The sequence below is a fragment of the Stomoxys calcitrans genome, chromosome 2 (assembly GCF_963082655.1).
Source record: "Stomoxys calcitrans chromosome 2, idStoCalc2.1, whole genome shotgun sequence".
Classification (NCBI taxonomy): Eukaryota; Metazoa; Arthropoda; class Insecta; order Diptera; family Muscidae; genus Stomoxys; species Stomoxys calcitrans.
This window is the reverse complement of record NC_081553.1, coordinates 208,385,688-208,405,122: the sequence shown is the minus strand read 5'-3', so window position 1 is coordinate 208,405,122 and position 19,435 is coordinate 208,385,688. Positions and strand designations below refer to the sequence as shown.

At 35.8% G+C, this 19,435-nt stretch overlaps 1 protein-coding gene across 20 annotated transcripts in view; it reads right to left on the bottom strand.

The window, feature by feature from the left end:
- The window catches only part of LOC106083592 (casein kinase I), a 77,026-nt gene that overhangs the window by 47,749 nt on the left and 9,842 nt on the right, over positions 1-19,435 (bottom strand). For 11 of the 20 annotated variants that reach the window (XM_013246712.2, XM_059362333.1, XM_059362337.1 and 8 more), the window contains one exon: positions 15,437-15,547. In XM_013246712.2, coding sequence (XP_013102166.1) covers positions 15,437-15,547 — 111 coding nt within the window. Of the gene's footprint in view, positions 1-5,044; positions 5,209-15,436; positions 15,548-19,435 lie in introns of all 20 variants that reach the window. The other 9 variants (XR_001220686.2, XR_001220687.2, XM_013246711.2 and 6 more) reach the window with 1 other exon arrangement.

The window sequence follows — 19,435 nt, the reverse complement described above, 5'->3', positions numbered from 1 at the left end:
TGACCAATATGGAGCGTACTTGCCATGGCTGTTAGAAGTCATAGAAAAACACCACCTACAAAATTTCAGGCAAATCGAGTAAAAATATATATACTTTATGGGGTCCTAGATGCATATTTCGAGGTTTTACAAACGGAATAACAAAATTTGTATACCCCCATCCTATGGTGAAGGGTATACAAATGGAAAATTAAATAAAATTTTAAAAGTACTTTAAATGTAGAGTCAAAACATGTTTACAAGTAATTACAGCATTTTCAAGAAGATTCAAATAACTAGGCTCATCCAGGAAGATCCATTACATAATAAGTCTACGAAAAGAGATTCAAATGGTTGGTAAAAAGCTGCAGAGAATGTTGGCGTATCTGTTGGCCCATCTGGTAGCGAAGTTCGTTTTAAAATTTCTAAGTTTTAAACCAAAAACTATCGTTAACGGCAATACAGATTTACTCTTTAACTAGTGAAATTGAAGTTCAATCGTTCCAATGGAAGAACCCAATAAGCTCAACATTTGCCAATTTTTTTTACTAAAATGTTCGATGAGTTTGATGACATATTTTTTAAGAGTTGTTAGTTGGTTGACTTTTCTATTTTTTATTAGCTTCTTTTTATTAATTTACTTGGTTTTTTCTACAGTTTTCATGTTCCCCCTATTCCTTTTTCTCCTCCCGTAGGTGACTTTTAAGAATGAAACAAAAGAAAACAACAGATTTCTAATCGTTGTTCGTAGTTGTCATTTTTTCAGAGGGAAAATATATGTATAAGAATCTTATTGTCTGTGACTAGAGTATTGACAGAAAAAATCGAAATGCCAATATGTCGCTAGCAATTTATTGTACCAAAATATTTTAAAATATGAGCCGCGTTACATTACGTTACATAACGTTGCACTACTTTTAAGTAATTTAAACATAACTGAGCTATTAAATGTAAGACCTTTTTTGGTTAGTGGTGATAGCGTATTGCACGTACATTACGATATAACCAAATGTTAGTAGCTAAAATTGCAAATTTTAAGTCAAACAGGAAGAACAGCAAAATAGAAGGATAAACATATACATAAAGTTCTTTCTATTAGAATATAATGAATTGGAAGGAAGACAAAAAAAGACAAAATTATAATTTATAGGGAATTCATGCACTTTGGTAGGGTGTTGACCTTAATTTAGTTAGGAAAAAAATAGGGTTTCGAACCAGTCTAAATATGTAACTTGTATTTAATAGACTATAGATTATCTGATCGTTTTAACTTCTTATGCTTGCAAGTTCAGCGAATATGATCAATAGGGGCTCGGCTATAAATTTGTAATAGGATAAAATAATGCGAAACGTTGCAAAATTTTTCCTGAACATGAGCCAATAGTAGATGAAAAAGAAATTGGAACCACTGAAATAACTCACGACTGTCCGCATGTGGTGTACAAAGTGATCCTGATGACATTCCAAATTAATAGTCGAAAGGTGGCGAGAAACATTCTTCAAAAATAAGGTTATTCCAGATATTAAGGCCAAGTTGCTGGAGCGGTTAATAAAACCACAATTCCAAGAAGCAATCCAGTCAAGGGCATTGGTTAAGACAGGCTGACCACAGCCTCTACTCATGTGAGGTTTTGACGGGGAGAAGATGTCGTAAGATGGCATCATTCAAATTAAAATGCCCGAAGAAAGAAAAAGCTATCGATGAACTTAAAGCTGGCTGACCATAAGAGGGAGTCTGTTCATATAAGCAGCAGAAGAAGTATAAAGACGTAAACCTTTCATACAGGTCTTAGTTAAATAGTCTCTTCTCCCGCCCGCCTTAACTACAGAGTCGGAGAATTTACCCTGAATTTAGGAAGCTAGCTCCGATTCAACAGTCCTGATTTATACTACTGTTCCTAGGGGTAGCATGGGGAGATATTAGTGCTGAGAAATATGTTTGCGATCTTAAAGAAGCTCCAGTGAACATCGTGCTCGAAGAGGCTAGCATTATTGCTAGAGTAGCCGTGATGTGGAGCGGACTTATTACGCAATAAATTTTACAGCAACTCCAGGAAAGGTTCAATAGTATTATCCACTAGGCGATCGATGAAAAGGGTCTGTTTCTAGTCTGGCGGCAGTTCTAAATGCAGAAGTAAACAAGAACCTTGCTAGCTCACAATAACACCGAAAAAGCAATCAGCTACACAACGAAGAGAACTGAAGATTATGTACCGGCAACGCGAATGTGGGTCATGCTTCAAGCGGGTACAACTGACACTCTGACCACTTCTGCCGAAGGTGGTCAGCCAAATGCATTGATACCGTCAAAAAAAAAAGCTCATTGGAAGTTTCCACACTCTCTGGGAGGGAGCAATGCTCGACCTGGAGAAAAAGATGGGCATTTCCCTACTCACAAAGGCGACAATCTTCATCAAGAGGTGGAGCAGCAAGTTCACAACGGAACGCATGGTGGAAGTCTTAAGCAACGTTAAGGTTTGGTTATGGAGATATTGGAGGTCTTCCACAGGGAGGAGAAGGGGTTTGGCTTAATCTAAAGACATGGCTTTTTATGCGTTCAAGGCTTTCTGTTAAGGATGGGAACAATAGGATAGGCAAAGATCTTAATCTGAAAATATTAGGCAGTCAAGTGACAAGAAACTCAATGACGCATATAGAACTGACGACGAGACCAAGAAGCCCGTTTACAGGAGGACCAATATTGGAGGTCATCCAGATAAACCTCCGTCCTAGCCGGTCCGAGTTAAGAGCGTGGGCAACTTAGCACTGTGAAACGATTGTTAGGACGACGTAAAACATTTGGGAAGTAAGAAGGAGCTTTTGGTATCATAACGGAATAAATAGGACTACAGGCGCTCTTATACAGAGTAGGTACGACAAGTCATAGGGTGTGTAGGGTATGTGGAGATGATGTGACATTGAAACATTTCCTATGTCAATGCACGGCTTTAACGGCTAACAATACCAGCCTTGAAACTATTTCGGGTTAAAATGGAGAAAAGTTAGGAATCTTCTTGTAAATTCCTGACTTCGATTTTTCCTTTTTATACCCACTACCATAGAATGGGGTATACTGATCTAGTCATATCGTTTGTAAGATCTCTAAATATCGATCTGCGATCCATAAATTATATATATTCTGGATCGTCTCGACATTCTGGGTTTAACTTGCCATGTCCGTCCGTCCATCCCCATATGAACTGATTCTCGGATTTGATTCTTGAGCCCTTAGAAGCCTCAATTTTCATCCAATTTGGCTGAAATTTGGAACAAAAACTTGAGTTACGACTTCCAACATCCGTGCCAAGTATGATCCGAATCGGTTTATAAACACATATAACCAAACCCCTATCTTATGACTTCCAATATCAATGCCAAGTATGATCCGAATCGGTTTATAAACAGATATAGCCTTCATAGCCTAAACTTCTATCTTATTACTTACAACATCAGTGCCAAGTTTTATCCGAATCGGTCAATGTGGTGATATAGGCCCCCCCTTAGTACCGATAACCCGATATGACTTCTTGAAACCAAAATAATTCAACAACAAACTCAGTTAGTAAGGGTAAATTTTTGGGAAAGCCATGGTGGTGGGTACCCATAGGTGCGGCCCGGCCGAACTTAGCACGCTTTTACTTGTTGGTTCCTTTTTGGAAGAAGTACCTACGAATGTCGGCATGGAAAACTTTAATCCAAAAGTGGGAAAGATGGTAGGAAAGCCTTTCATTCAAATTGCATATAGGAAGCATGGCGAGTCGAACTATAATTTTAGCCAACTAGAGTTAACTTGAAATTTATTATGGACCAAAATAGATTCAATTGTTTAGGCATTACCATCGTTCATGCTTTATTGTATGAGTTTATATAAAAAAGAAGAAAAAATTTTAAAATTTCATAATAAAATTTAATGTGTTTAACACATCGTTTAATATATTTGTGCAACCTTTAGCCTATAAATTTTCATCCTTAAAATCGATGCAATAATTCAAAAGTCTTTTCCATTATATCACTATGTGTAAACGGCACATTATGATACGCACGAGAACACAGCTGTTGACAGTGCTTGCAGAGATGTTTCAACAGAAAACGAGTGTGGCATATGTTGCGTTTTTCACGGCATTTAACGTTAAAGAATTCGAAATATTAAATGGCCATACAGAAAAGAGTATTTTTATACTTTTTATTTATTTCTTATTAAAAAAACATACATCAAGGGAGAATAGAAATTTTGGAGAGGGGAGTGAGGGCAATTTAGAAAAGATTATAAGTTTTACATGCATTACAAGGACGACGCAACGAGGCTAATCTTTTGAATATTATTTAGTATGTATATATATATATATTCTTCTAAAACTATTTTGCTAATAATAAATAAAAAAAGAGTTGTCTCCTATCACTGACATATAGTTAAATGTTTACCAATCAAACGAATACTAATAGAAGTTTTTAGGTGAGATACGTTGAAAAAACCAACGTTTTGTTTTTAGAGAAACATAAAATACTACAAAAAATTTCTACAAATATCAAAATTTTGCAAAGAAAATATATATATATATATAGAATTTTTTGGTGAAATGAAAACAATTTACATTTTTATTTTGAATTATTTTTTCATACTTTGGTTTGTTATATTGAAACTGTTTTATGTAAAAATATTTATTTTGCAGTTGAGACACTTGAGAAGAAAGTAAGAAAGAGAAAAGGTTTTCTTTTGTTGTTCGTTAACACAAAAAAACAAAATTGTGGTCAAGGTATTTAGGGAAACACTATTGTGTTCCTAAGAAGGACTTTGGAGGGGAGAGAAACAATACAAAAATTAAGGTAAGTAAACAAACAATAGAAAGAAAACCTTGCTTTTAGATTTAGAGAAAGTTTTTCTTTTGTAAACATATAAAATTAATTAAACAAACACTATATATGCGAATATTTAATTTCTTTCTGAGTTTTTTTGTTTTAGGTTTTCAGTTTTATCTATAGATAGATGGGTGTTTGTTGGGCGGAGGGGTTTGGGGTGGTGGTAATTGATAATGATGGTTTTTGGTAATATAGAATAATAACTTACAAGTTGCTTAGCTATCATCAGTACAGTCTTGAGTGAAAATTGACGGTTGCATATATTGAAGAGATCTTCTAAAGACAGTCCCAATAATTCTAATACCATGGCATTGTAACGGCCACTACAAGTGCCCAAATGATAAACACGTGGTATACCCTCTGGACAATTATCTATATGTGGTGTGAGTGAGATTTAATGGACATATAGATAATTATATTTGCATATATATGTATAGATATGTTTTTGTTTTTTTTTTTTTTTTTTTAAATAATAATAATTTATACACACACACATATATCCATATTTATACATATGTAGTGGAGAGATTACAAAATAGAATTTGAAAAAATCCGTTTGTAAAAAAAAAACAAACGCTCATAGTCATTTTGTTGTTTTTTTTGTTTTTGGTTTTTCAATTCCATAAAAATGGCATTAGAAGTTATTTAGATCGGTTCACAAAAACATCAGATCATTAGAAGATCGAGCGGTATGAATGAAATCGTTTTTAAGATCGAATGAATTCGTTTCGTTCAAACGTATCGATCGTTTCGGTCGTTGTTCATGGTGACATATGCATGGATGGAGGACAAATATGGATTGGCGGTCGATTTGATTGGTTAGACAGGTGATGATTAGTTGATTCGCGCAGTTGATATTGTGTTCAAGACAATTATGGCATTTCGTCGATGATAAGGTGTGAAAAAAAAACATATTCAAATAAATGTTGAAATTCGTTGTGAATGATAGTTTTGTTTTTCGGTGGTTTTATAACACATACAAATGTAATTATTAATTAAATATACATGATAAAATTTAAATTAATTATAACATATATTAGTTATCAAAACTATTATTTGTAAAAACATTGAGCGACACACTTATTAATCTACTAGTTTTTATTATTTTCTTTTTTCAAAAGTAAAGAGTAAAAATTAAATAATTTTTAAAATAGAACTGGAAGTTGAAAGAAAAAACAAGTAAGAGCGTGCTAAGTTCCGCCGGGCCGAATCTTATATACCCTCCACCATTGATGGCATTTGTCGCGGTATCTCTTTTTAGGCAAACAAAGAATATTGAATAAGAACTGTTATGCTATTGGAGCTATATCAAGTTATAGTCCGATTCGGGCCAGAAATGAATCCTAAACATTGTAGAGATCATTGTGTGATATTTCAGTTCATTCGGATAAGAATTGCGTCTTGTAGGGGCTCAAGAAGCAAAATCGGGAGATAGGTTTATATGGGAGCTGTATCAAGCTATTGATCGATTCAGACCATATTAGACACGTATGTTGAAAGTCATGAGACAAGCCATTGTACAAAATGTCTGACAAATCGGATGAGATTTACGCCCTCTAGAGGCTCAAGAAGTCAAGACCCCAGATCGGTTTATATGGCAGCTATATCAAGTTATGTACCGATATGCGCCATACTAAGCACAGTTGTTGCAAGTCATAACAAAACACCTCATGCTAAATTTCAATTCTTCAATCGGACGAGAATTGCGCCCTCTAGAGCCTCAAGAAGTCAAAACCCAAGATCGGTTTATATTACAGCATATCAAAAACATGGAACAGGGGCAAACTGTTTGCCCCTGTTCCTTAATAGAATGTTCATGGGCAAAATTTGCATTTGCATTCAAAACATGGACCGATTTGGCCCATTTACAATCCCAATCCCCCTACACTAATAAAAGGTATTTGTGCAAAATTTCAAGCACCTAACTTTGCTCCTGCGAATGTTGGCGTGCTTTCGACAGACAGACGGACGGACATGGCTAGATCGACTTAAAATGACAAGACGATCAAGAATATATATACTTTATGGGGTCTAAGACGCTTATTTCGAGGTGTTACAAACATAATGACGAAATTAGTATTCTCCCATCCTATGGTGGAGGGTATAAAAATGTATATTCTCCAAAAGTACACCAACTAAACAAAACTTATAAGAAACATAATAAATATATAAAAATAAATAAAACAATTTAATAAAAAATAAATTAATAAATACTAAAAAATAAAAAATAAAAAATAAGGTACATTTAAACTCAAGGGTGTTGTTCTTACGGCTATGCAAGTGATTTTACCATAAGTAATGAGGGAATGTCCTGCTGAATGAAATCAGCAAGTTTTTTTTTTTGCTTTAACATCTATTATCTAAAAAAAAGTAATCGGCGAAAAATATCGCGAAAAGCGAATATAGTACCTGCCTTTAGGCGGGACTAAAAGCCGTACATCTTTTTTACTAGACCATAGAGCATATAGTGGATCCCGTTATAAAGCGCTGAACAGCCGTTGAACTTGAACAACAGCATACCTCTGTCAAGAAGAGATCGGTTGAGACAATCCCGCACTGCATATTCTATAAGAGGCTTCGGATCGGAAACCTGAAACGACACTAGGGTTCGAGTGCAAGACTCGGTTATCACCGGTGCAGTCTTAAGATGATGGAATTCTGGTATTTTCATATGGCCCATCCGGTAGTATAACCTCTACACGAATAGATCAAAAGTAGAGGATAGAACGGGTCTATGCGACTCAATTTATGGCCTACAAGAAACTGAGTTCTGTTTGCGGCTACCCGACCAAAACGCAATCCTGCTGGTGGAATAAAGGGCAATCTCAGAATGCGTAAGGCGATTTACGGATAGCCTCACGACTTTAACTAACCTTAAAATTACATTGAGAAAGGTCTTGCAATGTAAGAAGTTACCTGAGCATGGCGCGATCCGCATCGTTAGATTACCGGGCCATAACGAGACCCTGCTGCCATCCGCACAGTCTTGGATTGACGGAACCCTAGTATTGCCGTCTGGAAGATCATGTTACACGGATGGATCAAAGCTTGAGGTCAGAGTGGGCCTGGGGGTCAACATTGCGAACCCTAAAGACTGAGACTGTTTTAGACTGCCTGACCATAATACGGTCCTGCAGGCGGAGATCCGGGGGATCACAAAATGCGTGAAGTGGTGTGGTGCTAACCCGAGGGCGTCGAGTGTGAACATCTTTACCGACAGTAAAATTGCCATAAGGGCAATAACAACCAGAACGGTAAGGTCACGAACAGTCTTGCAGTGTAAGAAGGAGATTAACGCCTTCTCTGAGGATGGCAAAATCCGCATCATTTGGGTGCCGGGCCATAATGGAGTAAGGGGAAATGAAAGGACAGACGATTTGGCGGTGAAGGTCAGAGGACTGCCCTCAATAAACTTGGTTAACCCGAAGCCTTTCGGATCGGCGCAGTCCGAGTTAAGGGAGTGGGCGACGAATGCGCATGCAACATTGTGGAACAGCGAAACGGTCGGTAGGACGGCGAAAATCCTATGGGGATATTCAGATCGAAGGAGGTCAGTATAGCTATTGGTATCATAACGGGACACATAGGAGAAGTTGGAGCATTTCCTTTGTCATTGCCCAGCATTCGCGTCTAACAGATACCGGCATTTGGGTGGAGACACAATACCAGACATGAACCAACTTAGGGGAGTGGTATGGAAAACAATAAAAATAAAATGTCTTCTAACCAAAGACGAAATGCGTCCCATAGTGGTTGGTGTGTGTTGCTACCTTAGGCTTTCCTTTTCCATTTGCATCTTCGATCATTCAGCTCGTCTCGAAAGAGAAACAAATAAAAATTGTAAAATTTAATGATCTCGCCCTAACAGGCAAGAAAATCTTGAAAAATTATTGGGTTGCCCAAAAAAGTAATTGTCGGTAATATAGTAGTAATATAGTCGGCGTTGACAAATTTTTTCAACGGCTTGTGACTCTGTAATTGCATTCTTTCTTCTGTCAGTTATCAGCTGTTACTTTTAGCTTGATTTAGAAAAAAAGTACGCGAAATTTTGTTTACATCTGTTTGTTTGGCGTCAATTTTAATATGGGTACCACATGTATTGAAAGAAATTCATTTAACAAACCGAATCAACGCTTGTGATATGCACCTTAAACGCAATGAATTCGATCCGTTTTTAAAACGAATCATAACTGGAGATGAAAAATGGATTGTTTACAACAACGTTAGTCGAAAACGATCATGGTCCAAGCATGGTGAACCAGCTCAGACCACTTCAAAGGCTGATATCCAACAAAAGAAGGTTATGCTTTCTGTTTGGTGGGATTGGAAGGGTGTGGTATATTTGAGCTGCTTCCAAGGAACCAAACGATTAATTCGGATGTTTACTGTCAACAATTGGACAAATTGAATACAGCCATCAAGGAGAAGCGACCAGAATTGGTCAATCGTAAAGGTGTCATATTCCACCAGGACAACGCTAGACCGCACACATCTTTGGTCACTCGCCAAAAACTGAGTGAGCTTGGCTGGGAACTTTTGATGCATCCACCATATAGCCCTGAACTTGCACCATCAGACTACCATTTATTTCGATCTTTGCAGAACTCCTTAAATGGTAAAACTTTCGGCAATGATGAGGCTATAAAATCGCACTTGGTTCAGTTTTTTGCAGATAAAGGCCAGAAGTTCTATGAGCGTGGAATACTAAATTTGCCAGGAAGATGGCAAAAGGTTATCGGACAAAATGGCAATTATATATTTGATTAAAGTTCATTCTAAGTTTTATTAAAAATGCAATTACTTTCTTTTAAAAAATCCGGAATTACTTTTTAGGCAACCCAATAAAAAAACAAATTTAAAAAGAAATAGAAAACATAAATGTACAACATTAAAAAAGTAAAAAAAAGACCTAAAAGTAAAAAAAACAAAAAATAAAAAATTAATATAAAATAATCTATGCAGAATATTGGGTCTTAAAGAGCTATTTCAGTGGACTTGGTATTGTTATAAGCATACTGCTGTCGATGGCTGCTTCTTAGCAATGTTTATCCTGAGAATAATATATTATTACCTCTCAAGAGTTTTGAACATAAAGGATGGTACAGATAAAACATCACTAGTAAATTCTATAAGGTCTTCTGAAAGCCCTTTATCAGTTCTTTATTCTAAATTAAGAGTATTTTAATTGAATGAAAAATCATTAAAAAATTTCTACTTACTATTAAAATCATAATAAAATATTCATATTATAAATGTAGAAAAATATACAGTAAAACATAGTAAAATATATATTTTTTTACCTTTATTACAACTATCGCTCAATGTTAAATTCACACAAAAAAAAATAATAAAAGGAAATAAAATACATATACGAATATTCAACAGTCAATAAAATATGTAAAATGTCCTGTAATACCTAGCTACAATTGTTATTATAAAGAAGTTCACGTTTTTTGTTTTGTTTGTTTGTTAAAATATATTCATCACTCTACATTCATCATAAGTTTGTTATATTATATATATATATATAAATAACCATAGAGAAGAAAACAAGTTTAAGCACCGACCTCCGCGTTTAATATGCTAGAGAAAATCTTTCATTTGTATCTCAATTATTCAAAATATACATACAAACTAAACATGTACGAATATTCTGTATGTAGTCTTGTGAGTAAAGAACAACTTTAGGTGTTACTTCTTTCTTTATTGGAAATCCACTTCAAGTTTTCTTATTGTAATTATAATCATTTTTTTGTCCTCAACAAAGGTGGTAGCGGTGCAGCAATAAAGAAATAAGAATATTTGGAGGATTTGTTGGAAAAAAGGGGGATTATTTTCTAACTGGTAGGTAACTTTTACATTTTTTTATTCATTTCCTTTGTTCGGGTGGGAACTAACGCCAACAGTTTGAAGCGAAACAAGTTAGTAACATTATATACTAAATATATTTATATGTAGATATATGTATGTATAAATACAATAGTCAAATTTAAAGCAGTGTCAAGGATTAGCACACGATAAAAAAAAACAACAGAACAACAAGGTTGAAAGAATTCACAAGAAAAAAAGTTTCTTTTCTTTTGCTTTCGATTTCAATGCATAGGGTTTTAACTTGAGCTTAAATTCTATTTTAATAAGAAAAGTTATAAAACTGCATTTCTATTCGAATTGAGGAGTAAACATTTCATAAATAAACTAAAGAAAAATTTTGTATTGCAGCAAATATGCTTGTCTATACGACAACTCCGATGGCTAAAATGTCAGCTATATCAGGTTATACATTGATTTGGACCGTACTTGGCACGGTTGTTGGAAGTCGGATAACATTTGCGGCTTCCAGGGGCTCAAGATGTCAAATCGACAGAGCGGTTTATATGGCATCTCAGGCTATATAGGCCATAGACCTATATGGACCTTAATTGGTACGATTGTTGGTAGTCGTAACAGAACACTACGTATGTGTAAAATCTCAGCCAAATTGGATAATAATTGCGGCCTCCAGGAGCACAAGATATCAAATCGGGATATAGGCTTATATGGGAACTAGATCAGGTAATATACCGATTTGAACAGTACTGGGCACGGTTGGTGGTAGTCGTAACAGAACGCTACGTGCAAAATTTCAACCAAATCAGATAATAATTGCAGCTTTCAGAAGCTCAAGTACTATATAAGGTTGTTGTCCAATTTGGATCGTACTTTCTATGGTTGTTGGATGTCGTAAAAGAACACCACGAGCAAAATTTCTGCTAAATCGGATAACAATTGCGACTTTCAAGGGCTCAAAACTTCAAGTCGAACCAGTGAGAACAACCAAAAGTCAGGCGGTGCCGACTTTATAATACCCTACACCTACACTATAAATACAAAGTGGGAGCTATATATAATTCTGAATCAATTTTGATGGACCTCGGTGGATGTTTTCAGATCCCCATATCAAATTTCAAACAAACCAAATATGTTCAAAATGTATAAATGTATATCTAAATCTGAACCGATTTCGACCAAACTTCTTAGATTTTGTGGTAGTCATCGAGGATAGCATTGTATATATTGTTTTCAGATGGGTTATTAAAATCCCAGTATCAAATTTCGAGCAAAGCAAATATGTTCAAAATGTAATAACTACGGTTGACAAATGACAAGAAATTTCCCAAAATGAGAGCTATATCTAAATCTAACCCGATTTCGACCAAACTTCTTAGATTTTGTGGTAGTCATCGAGGATAGCATTATACAAAGTTTTTGGCAAGTTTGGTCAATAAATGCGCTTGCAGTGGTTCTAGGAATGAAAATCAGGCGATATATGGCAGCTATATCTAAATCTAAACCGATTTCTATGAAATTCACCAGTAACATTAGGAGTCAGAAGAAAATTCTTTCTGCCAAATTTCGAGAGAATCGTTTAACAAATTAGCACTTTATTACAATATTTCTCAAAATCGGAAGAACATATATATGGGAGCTAAATCTAAATCTGACCCGATTTCGGCTAAAAAATTTTGGGAAGATTGGTGAATAAATGAGCTTGTAGTGGCTCTAGGAGTTAAAATCGGGCGATATATATATATGAGAGCTATATCTAAATCTGGACCGATTTCTATGAAATTCACCAGCAATGTAAAATTTCAAGAGAATCGGTTAACAAATGACCATTTTATTGCATTATAACTGGAAATCGGACGAACATATATATGGGAACTAAATATATCCAAATCTTAACCGATTACTATGAAATTCAACTGCAATGTCAGGAGTCATAAGAAAATCCTTCCTGCCAAATTTCGACAGAATCGGTTAACAAATGACCATTTTATTGCAGTATTACTGCAAATCGGACGAACATATATATGGGAGCTATATCCAAATCTGAACCGAAAAACATGACCATATTAAATTTGAAGACGATCGGATGAAAATTGCCACCTGTAGTTTGTACACAAATTAACACGGACAGACAGACGGACATAGCTACAACGAATCAGAAAGTGATTCTGAGTCGATCGGTATAACTATCAATGGGTCTATCTCTCTTCCTTTTGGGTGTACCACAGTGGTGGTGTAGGGCATAAAAACCATTTTATATCGGAGCTATAGGCAAATATGAACCCATTTGCAAACCCCAATGACCTTCATCGATAAAAAGTATATGTGCAAAATTTCAAGCGGACATCTTTGTTCGTTTGTCCAATATAGTGATTTCCACGGACGGACTTAGAATGTCAAGATGACCAAAAATATATACAACTAATGGGGTCGCAAATCAATGTTACAAAACGGAATGACAAGATTACTTTGCTCATAGTGGGTATAAAACAAAGATTCATATATCCAAGACATTGGTGTGTATGATGAATATTTTTATGGAAAATTGCTCATACGCAAAGTGGCCAAACCTATGGCAACTTTAACTTTGTCTTCTAACAATCTAACGATTTTTATGATTATTTTTACCAGTTATTGTTGTTGTTGTAGCCACATTTTCATGAGGAGATCGCCACCTCCTCATGAAAATCACTCGTCAAGCTCCTGTAGGATATTTAAAGGCGCCATTGGATATTTAAAGGCGCCAATAACCCGACTTGTCATTTCGAGCATCATAGGTACTCAGTATTTGTGCAAGAGCCGGCGCCGCCCAGCCTTTCACTGAGACTCTCCGCTCGTTACCGCTAATTGTCCGCGACTGCCGCTGCAGCTACACCGTATGGAGCATTCCCGGTAGCTCGCAGCTAAGCTTCTCATGACAGCCATGAACACCACACAGATCGGACGTTAATGTTTAAGCCTGTATGGTGGTATTTAGTATTTCCGTCTTGCAAAACCTTTCACGAGAGCAGTTTACGCTTTACGTTGGGTCATGTGGCGGCTACGGACACTGTTGTCCTTGATTCAATGGCCGATGTTCCAGGCAGTGTAGATTACACCCTGCCTGAGCCGTTTTTTGACATAAAGTACTGTACCACCACAGTACCTTTTGGAACTACAATATCCCTGTTAAAAGAAGTTACATAGACTTCTATTTTTATGGATGGTTCCAAACTAGACGACCAGGTGGGCTTTGGGGTGTACTCTAAAGATCCAGAACTGGCGTACAGGAAATTCGACAGGTCCCAAACCTGTCACGGGATAGGTCCTCTGGTGATAAAGACCGGTCCCCAGTTCTCATCCTCTTACAATGAAAAAACCTATCACTTTTATAAAGGTTTGTCGCGCGAGGTGACAAATCGCCACCATTCTAACACCGTAGGATAGGTATAGGTAGATAGGATAATAAACATCTTTTTAAAAAATAATATAGGTTATGACAATTGAAACTTTTCATTCCCTGTAGGATATGTCCTGTGACAGGAGCAATTGACTACACATTTCCCGTAGAGTGGTCATATCGAAAAGGTTACCGGACCACTGCAGTGTGTAGCAAGTAGAGAAATGGTGAAATTTCTAAGATTTAATGTCATAACTATGATTGGCATAAATATCTTTTCAGACAGCCATTAAATTCCTGGAGAACGTATTTCTGAACACAAAAACCACCCTCGACTGTCGCAGACACCCCCACGACTGTCGAGATGGCTGAACAGTTCAAAATTCACCTGTTCAGGGTGCCGGGCCACAGAGATAACCCAGATAATTGAAAGGCGGACGAGCTTGCGAGACTAGGAACTACGTTACACATTCCAGGGATAATGAAATCTGTGGACATGCCTCTAGCGACATGTAAGCTAAATTTTCAGGATCAGGCCCGAAAGGCAACGATAGATGGCCACAAATAGAGGGCTGTGAGCATTCCAATACTATGTGGCCAAATCTAGACTTGAAGAGGTATGCCGCTTTGCTGTCATTGGCTAGAACAGATGTCTCAGTCATTGTGTCTGTCATGACAGGTCACTATCTAATCGGAAAACATGTTGACAGACTAAAGGTTGCTAGTAACGACTTTTGCAGAAGCTGTAAGGACATCGAAAAGGAAGAGACTGTAGAGCACCTTTTGTGTGTGTGTCCCGCGCTGGCACTCAGAAGGAGTTCCACTTTAGGTTCTCATTTATTTGAGAACTTGTCTGATTTAGCGAATGTGAACATTCGCTAGTTATTGGGCTTTTTAAAGCAATCTGGATGATGCAATGGTAAGAACTAGAAGGGATCTTCCTTCTTCTGCTCCTGTGGAATCACATTGGACGAAAACGTCCAAGTGGGTCTGATGGCAGACAACCACTTAAACCTAACCTAACCTACATTAAACAGGTTCGTTATCAATCAGCTAAAATCAACAAAATTTATTATTTATTTATTGCAAATTTTTTTCCAATAAATATACGAAAAAAAATCTCTTTACTCTTCAATTCGAATAGAAATTGTAAGCAGTTTTACCTCAAATATACTGCATTATTTTATTATATTTAAACCTAATGACTTCTTTTTCTTTTTACGACAAAAGTACATTCCAAGATATAAACTATACTCAAGTTTCATTGTTTATTTAATTCAAATTTCAACTAAATAGTATATGAGAATTGACCAAGAAAAAAAGAAAAACGGACTATACATTTACTGCTAAACATAAAACAATGAAAGAAATGGAAAGGGTTTGAAGACAACTTACCATGTGATCCTAATAGTTTATAAAACCTATACTCTAAGTGTAGTTGTGGAGCCTTTGACTTCATTGGCTCCATTTTTATTGCTACATGTTCATTGTTGTACAGATTTTTGCCTGAAAGGAAAATAAGAGAACAAACAATAAAAATGAATTGCAAAGAAAGTTTATTCATGTGAAATAATGACTATTGATTATACGGAAAATAAAAAACAAATGTATTTCTTCATTTTATCAAAACTTGCTACCCAGCAAACCAGATCTTTGCAATGCCATAATTTTACCATAGGAAAATGAAAATTTTTTCTTCAGCCACTTCAGCGACTTATTTTTTTAATAAAAGTAGAACATAATTAACTGTGTCTGTCCTATGTTAAAATCGTGACATATAACGCAGCATTGGAAGTAAAAGTTTTGCTGGGTATTTATGTGAACTGATTCACTTTGATGGAATTGTAACAGCCAAAAGTTTGTAAAAACACCAAAACGACCTATATCGTTTTAGGTTCGAATAAAACTGTTGACTAGTCATATATAAAGGTACTTTTTTCCTACGCTTATAAGCGAAAACAACCAGTAGAGCTGCATTTCTTACTTAGAGACATAACGACTAGCTAATAAAAATGTGTATAGGTTAAGGCATGGTAATCCATTTGACAAAGTCTTCCTGAGACTGTTGGCACCAGACTAAATCGCGATATATTGGGTTGCCCAAAAAGTAATTGCGGATTTTTTAAAAAAAAGTAAATGCATTTTTAATAAAACTTAGAATGAACTTTAATCAAATATACTTTTTTTAAACTTTTTTTCTAAAGCAAGCTAAAAGTAACAGCTGATAACTGACAGAAAGAATGCAATTACAGAGTCACAAGCTGTGAAAAAATTTGTCAACGCCGACTATATGAAAAATCCGCAATTACTTTTTGGGCAACCCAATTATAGCCATTCAATGTTTATAACAAAACCAAACTTAAAAAAAGTTATAAATTTTTCAATTTATAATATTCAAATCATGCTTATCAAACAATGGCAATAACAAAAAACTTGCCGAACTTATTTGTTTTCTGCACTGCGATCAGCCAACATAGAATAAATAAGTTCGGCAAGTTGTGTATGTTTGTTGACGTTGTTTGACGTTGTTGGATAAGTTGTATTTGAATAAGAGAACAAAAATTTTACTTGTCTGATATTGCGCTTCTAGACAGCGTTGCCACTAAAAAAAATTTTTTTCCAATAAAAAATTTTCAAGAACCTACCAAACTTAACCGAAACACGCAATTTTTTTAAACATTTTATTTATAATCTATTATATAAAAAAAATGAAAGTGCTGCGCTTCGTTTGTTTGTTTGTTCCGAGTAGACTCACAAATGACTGAACCGACTTTGGGGTCAAATAACCGTGGGGGACGCCCTTACCCAAAACCTACGCAAACGCACATTTTTACCGACCGGGACAATATGGGTATCAAATGATAGATATTTAAGAGTAGAGTACGAACTTGTTATTAAAATTCGACCTTACGTTTCAAAAGACCGCCAACCCCCAAAAACCGCCCAAAAATTACATGTTTAACAATTGTGGCAATATGGATACCAAATGAAAGTTAATTGGAAGTAGAATACGAAACTGATATAAGAATTTGGGTCAAGATTCAAAGGGACAAAGGGATTCAAACGAAAGTTACTTGGGAGTAGAATATGAATATAAATAATTTTCAAACTTGGACCATGTTAAAACGGGGCCGAAAACACTAATGGTTGTGGCGAAGCACACCGGGCCAACTAGTGTAACATAAGACAAGTAAAAAAAATATTAAGTTCTATTAAAGTATGTGAAAAATATATTATAATATAAAAATTCACGATAGAGCGCCACCTATATGTGAAATTTAAAATTATAATACAGAAACCCTAATACAAAAAAACCCTAATACAGAAAATCGTAATACAGAAAATCCTAATACAAAAGTAATAACAACCAAATACAAATATAAAAAAATTCTAATAAATTCAATTGGGGGTCCTTAGTAGTAACGAAACCAAGATATTGGCCACTTTTGGCAAAATTTGGTCATTTTTGGAGCCCTAAGTATTAAAGAAACCAAGATATTGGCCATTTTTGGCAACATTTGGTAATTTTTATATATGAAGACCCATTTTTCCTGGATTATGGTCCACTGTGGCCAAATGGGAAATAGTGGGCTGAAACTGTTTACAGGAAATATAATATGGACCACTCTCTTTCAGAATCTATTCAATTTGGAGTCCTTAGTAGTAAAGAAACCAAGATATTGGCCACTTTTGGCTAAATTTGGTAATTTTTATATATGAAGACCCATTTTTCCTGGATAATGGTCCACTGTGGCCAAATGGGAAATAGTGGGCTGAAACTGTTTACAGGAAATATAATATGGACCACTCTCTTTCAGAATCTATTCAATTTGGAGTCCTTAGCAGTAAATAAACCAAGATATTGGCCACTTTTGGCTAAATTTGGTAATTTTTATATATGAAGACCCATTTTTCCCGGATAATGGCCCACTGTGGCCAACTGGGAAATAGTGGGCTGAAACCGTTTACAGGGAATAAAATATGGACCACGTTCTTTCCGAATCTAGTAAAGAAACCAAGATTTTGACCATTTTTGGCAATATTTGGTCATTTTTATATATGATGCCTCATTTTTCCAGGATAATGGCCCACTGTGGCCAAATGGGAAATAGTGGGCTGAAACCGTTTACAGGAAATAAAATATGGACCACGCTCTTTCCGAATCTATTCAATTTGGAGCCCTAAGTATTAAAGAAACCAAGATATTGGCTAAATTTGGTAATTTTTCATATGATGCCTCATTTTTCCAGGATAATGGCCAACTGGGAAATAGTGGGCTGAAACCGTTTACAGGAAATATAATATGGACCACGCTCTTTCCGAATCTATTCATTTTGGAGCCCTAAATACTTAAAAAAACTAAAATATTGGCCATTTTTGGCAAAATTTGATCATTTTTATATATGATGGCCCATTTTGCAGAGATAATGGCGCACTGTGGCCAACTGGGAAATAGTGGGCTAAAACCGTTTACAGGAAATATAATATGGACCACGTTCTTTCCGAATCTAGTAAAGAAACCAAGATATTGACCATTTTTGGCAATATTTGGTCATTTTTATATATGATGCCTCATTTTTCCAGGATAATGGCCCACTGTGGCCAAATGGGAAATAGTGGGCTGAAACCGTTTACAGGAAATATAATATGGACCACGCTCTTTCCGAATCTATTCAATTTGGAGCCCTAAGTATTAAAGAAACCAAGATATTGGCCATTTTTGGCTACATTTGGTAATTTTTCATATGATGCCTCATTTTTCCAGGATAATGGCCAACTGGGAAATAGTGGGCTGAAACCGTTTACAGGAAATATAATATGGACCACGCTCTTTCCGAATCTATTCATTTTGGAGCCCTAAATACTTAAAAAAACTAAAATATTGGCCATTTTTGGCAAAATTTGATCATTTTTATATATGATGGCCCATTTTGCAGAGATAATGGCGCACTGTGGCCAACTGGGAAATAGTGGGCTAAAACCGTTTACAGGAAATATAATATGGACCACGTTCTTTCCGAATCTAGTAAAGAAACCAAGATATTGACCATTTTTGGCAATATTTGGTCATTTTTATATATGATGCCTCATTTTTCCAGGATAATGGCCCACTGTGGCCAAATGGGAAATAGTGGGCTGAAACCGTTTACAGGAAATATAATATGGACCACGCTCTTTCCGAATCTATTCAATTTGGAGCCCTAAGTATTAAAGAAACCAAGATATTGGCCATTTTTGGCTACATTTGGTAATTTTTCATATGATGCCTCATTTTTCCAGGATAATGGCCAACTGGGAAATAGTGGGCTGAAACCGTTTACAGGAAATATAATATGGACCACGCTCTTTCCGAATCTATTCATTTTGGAGCCCTAAATACTTAAAAAAACTAAA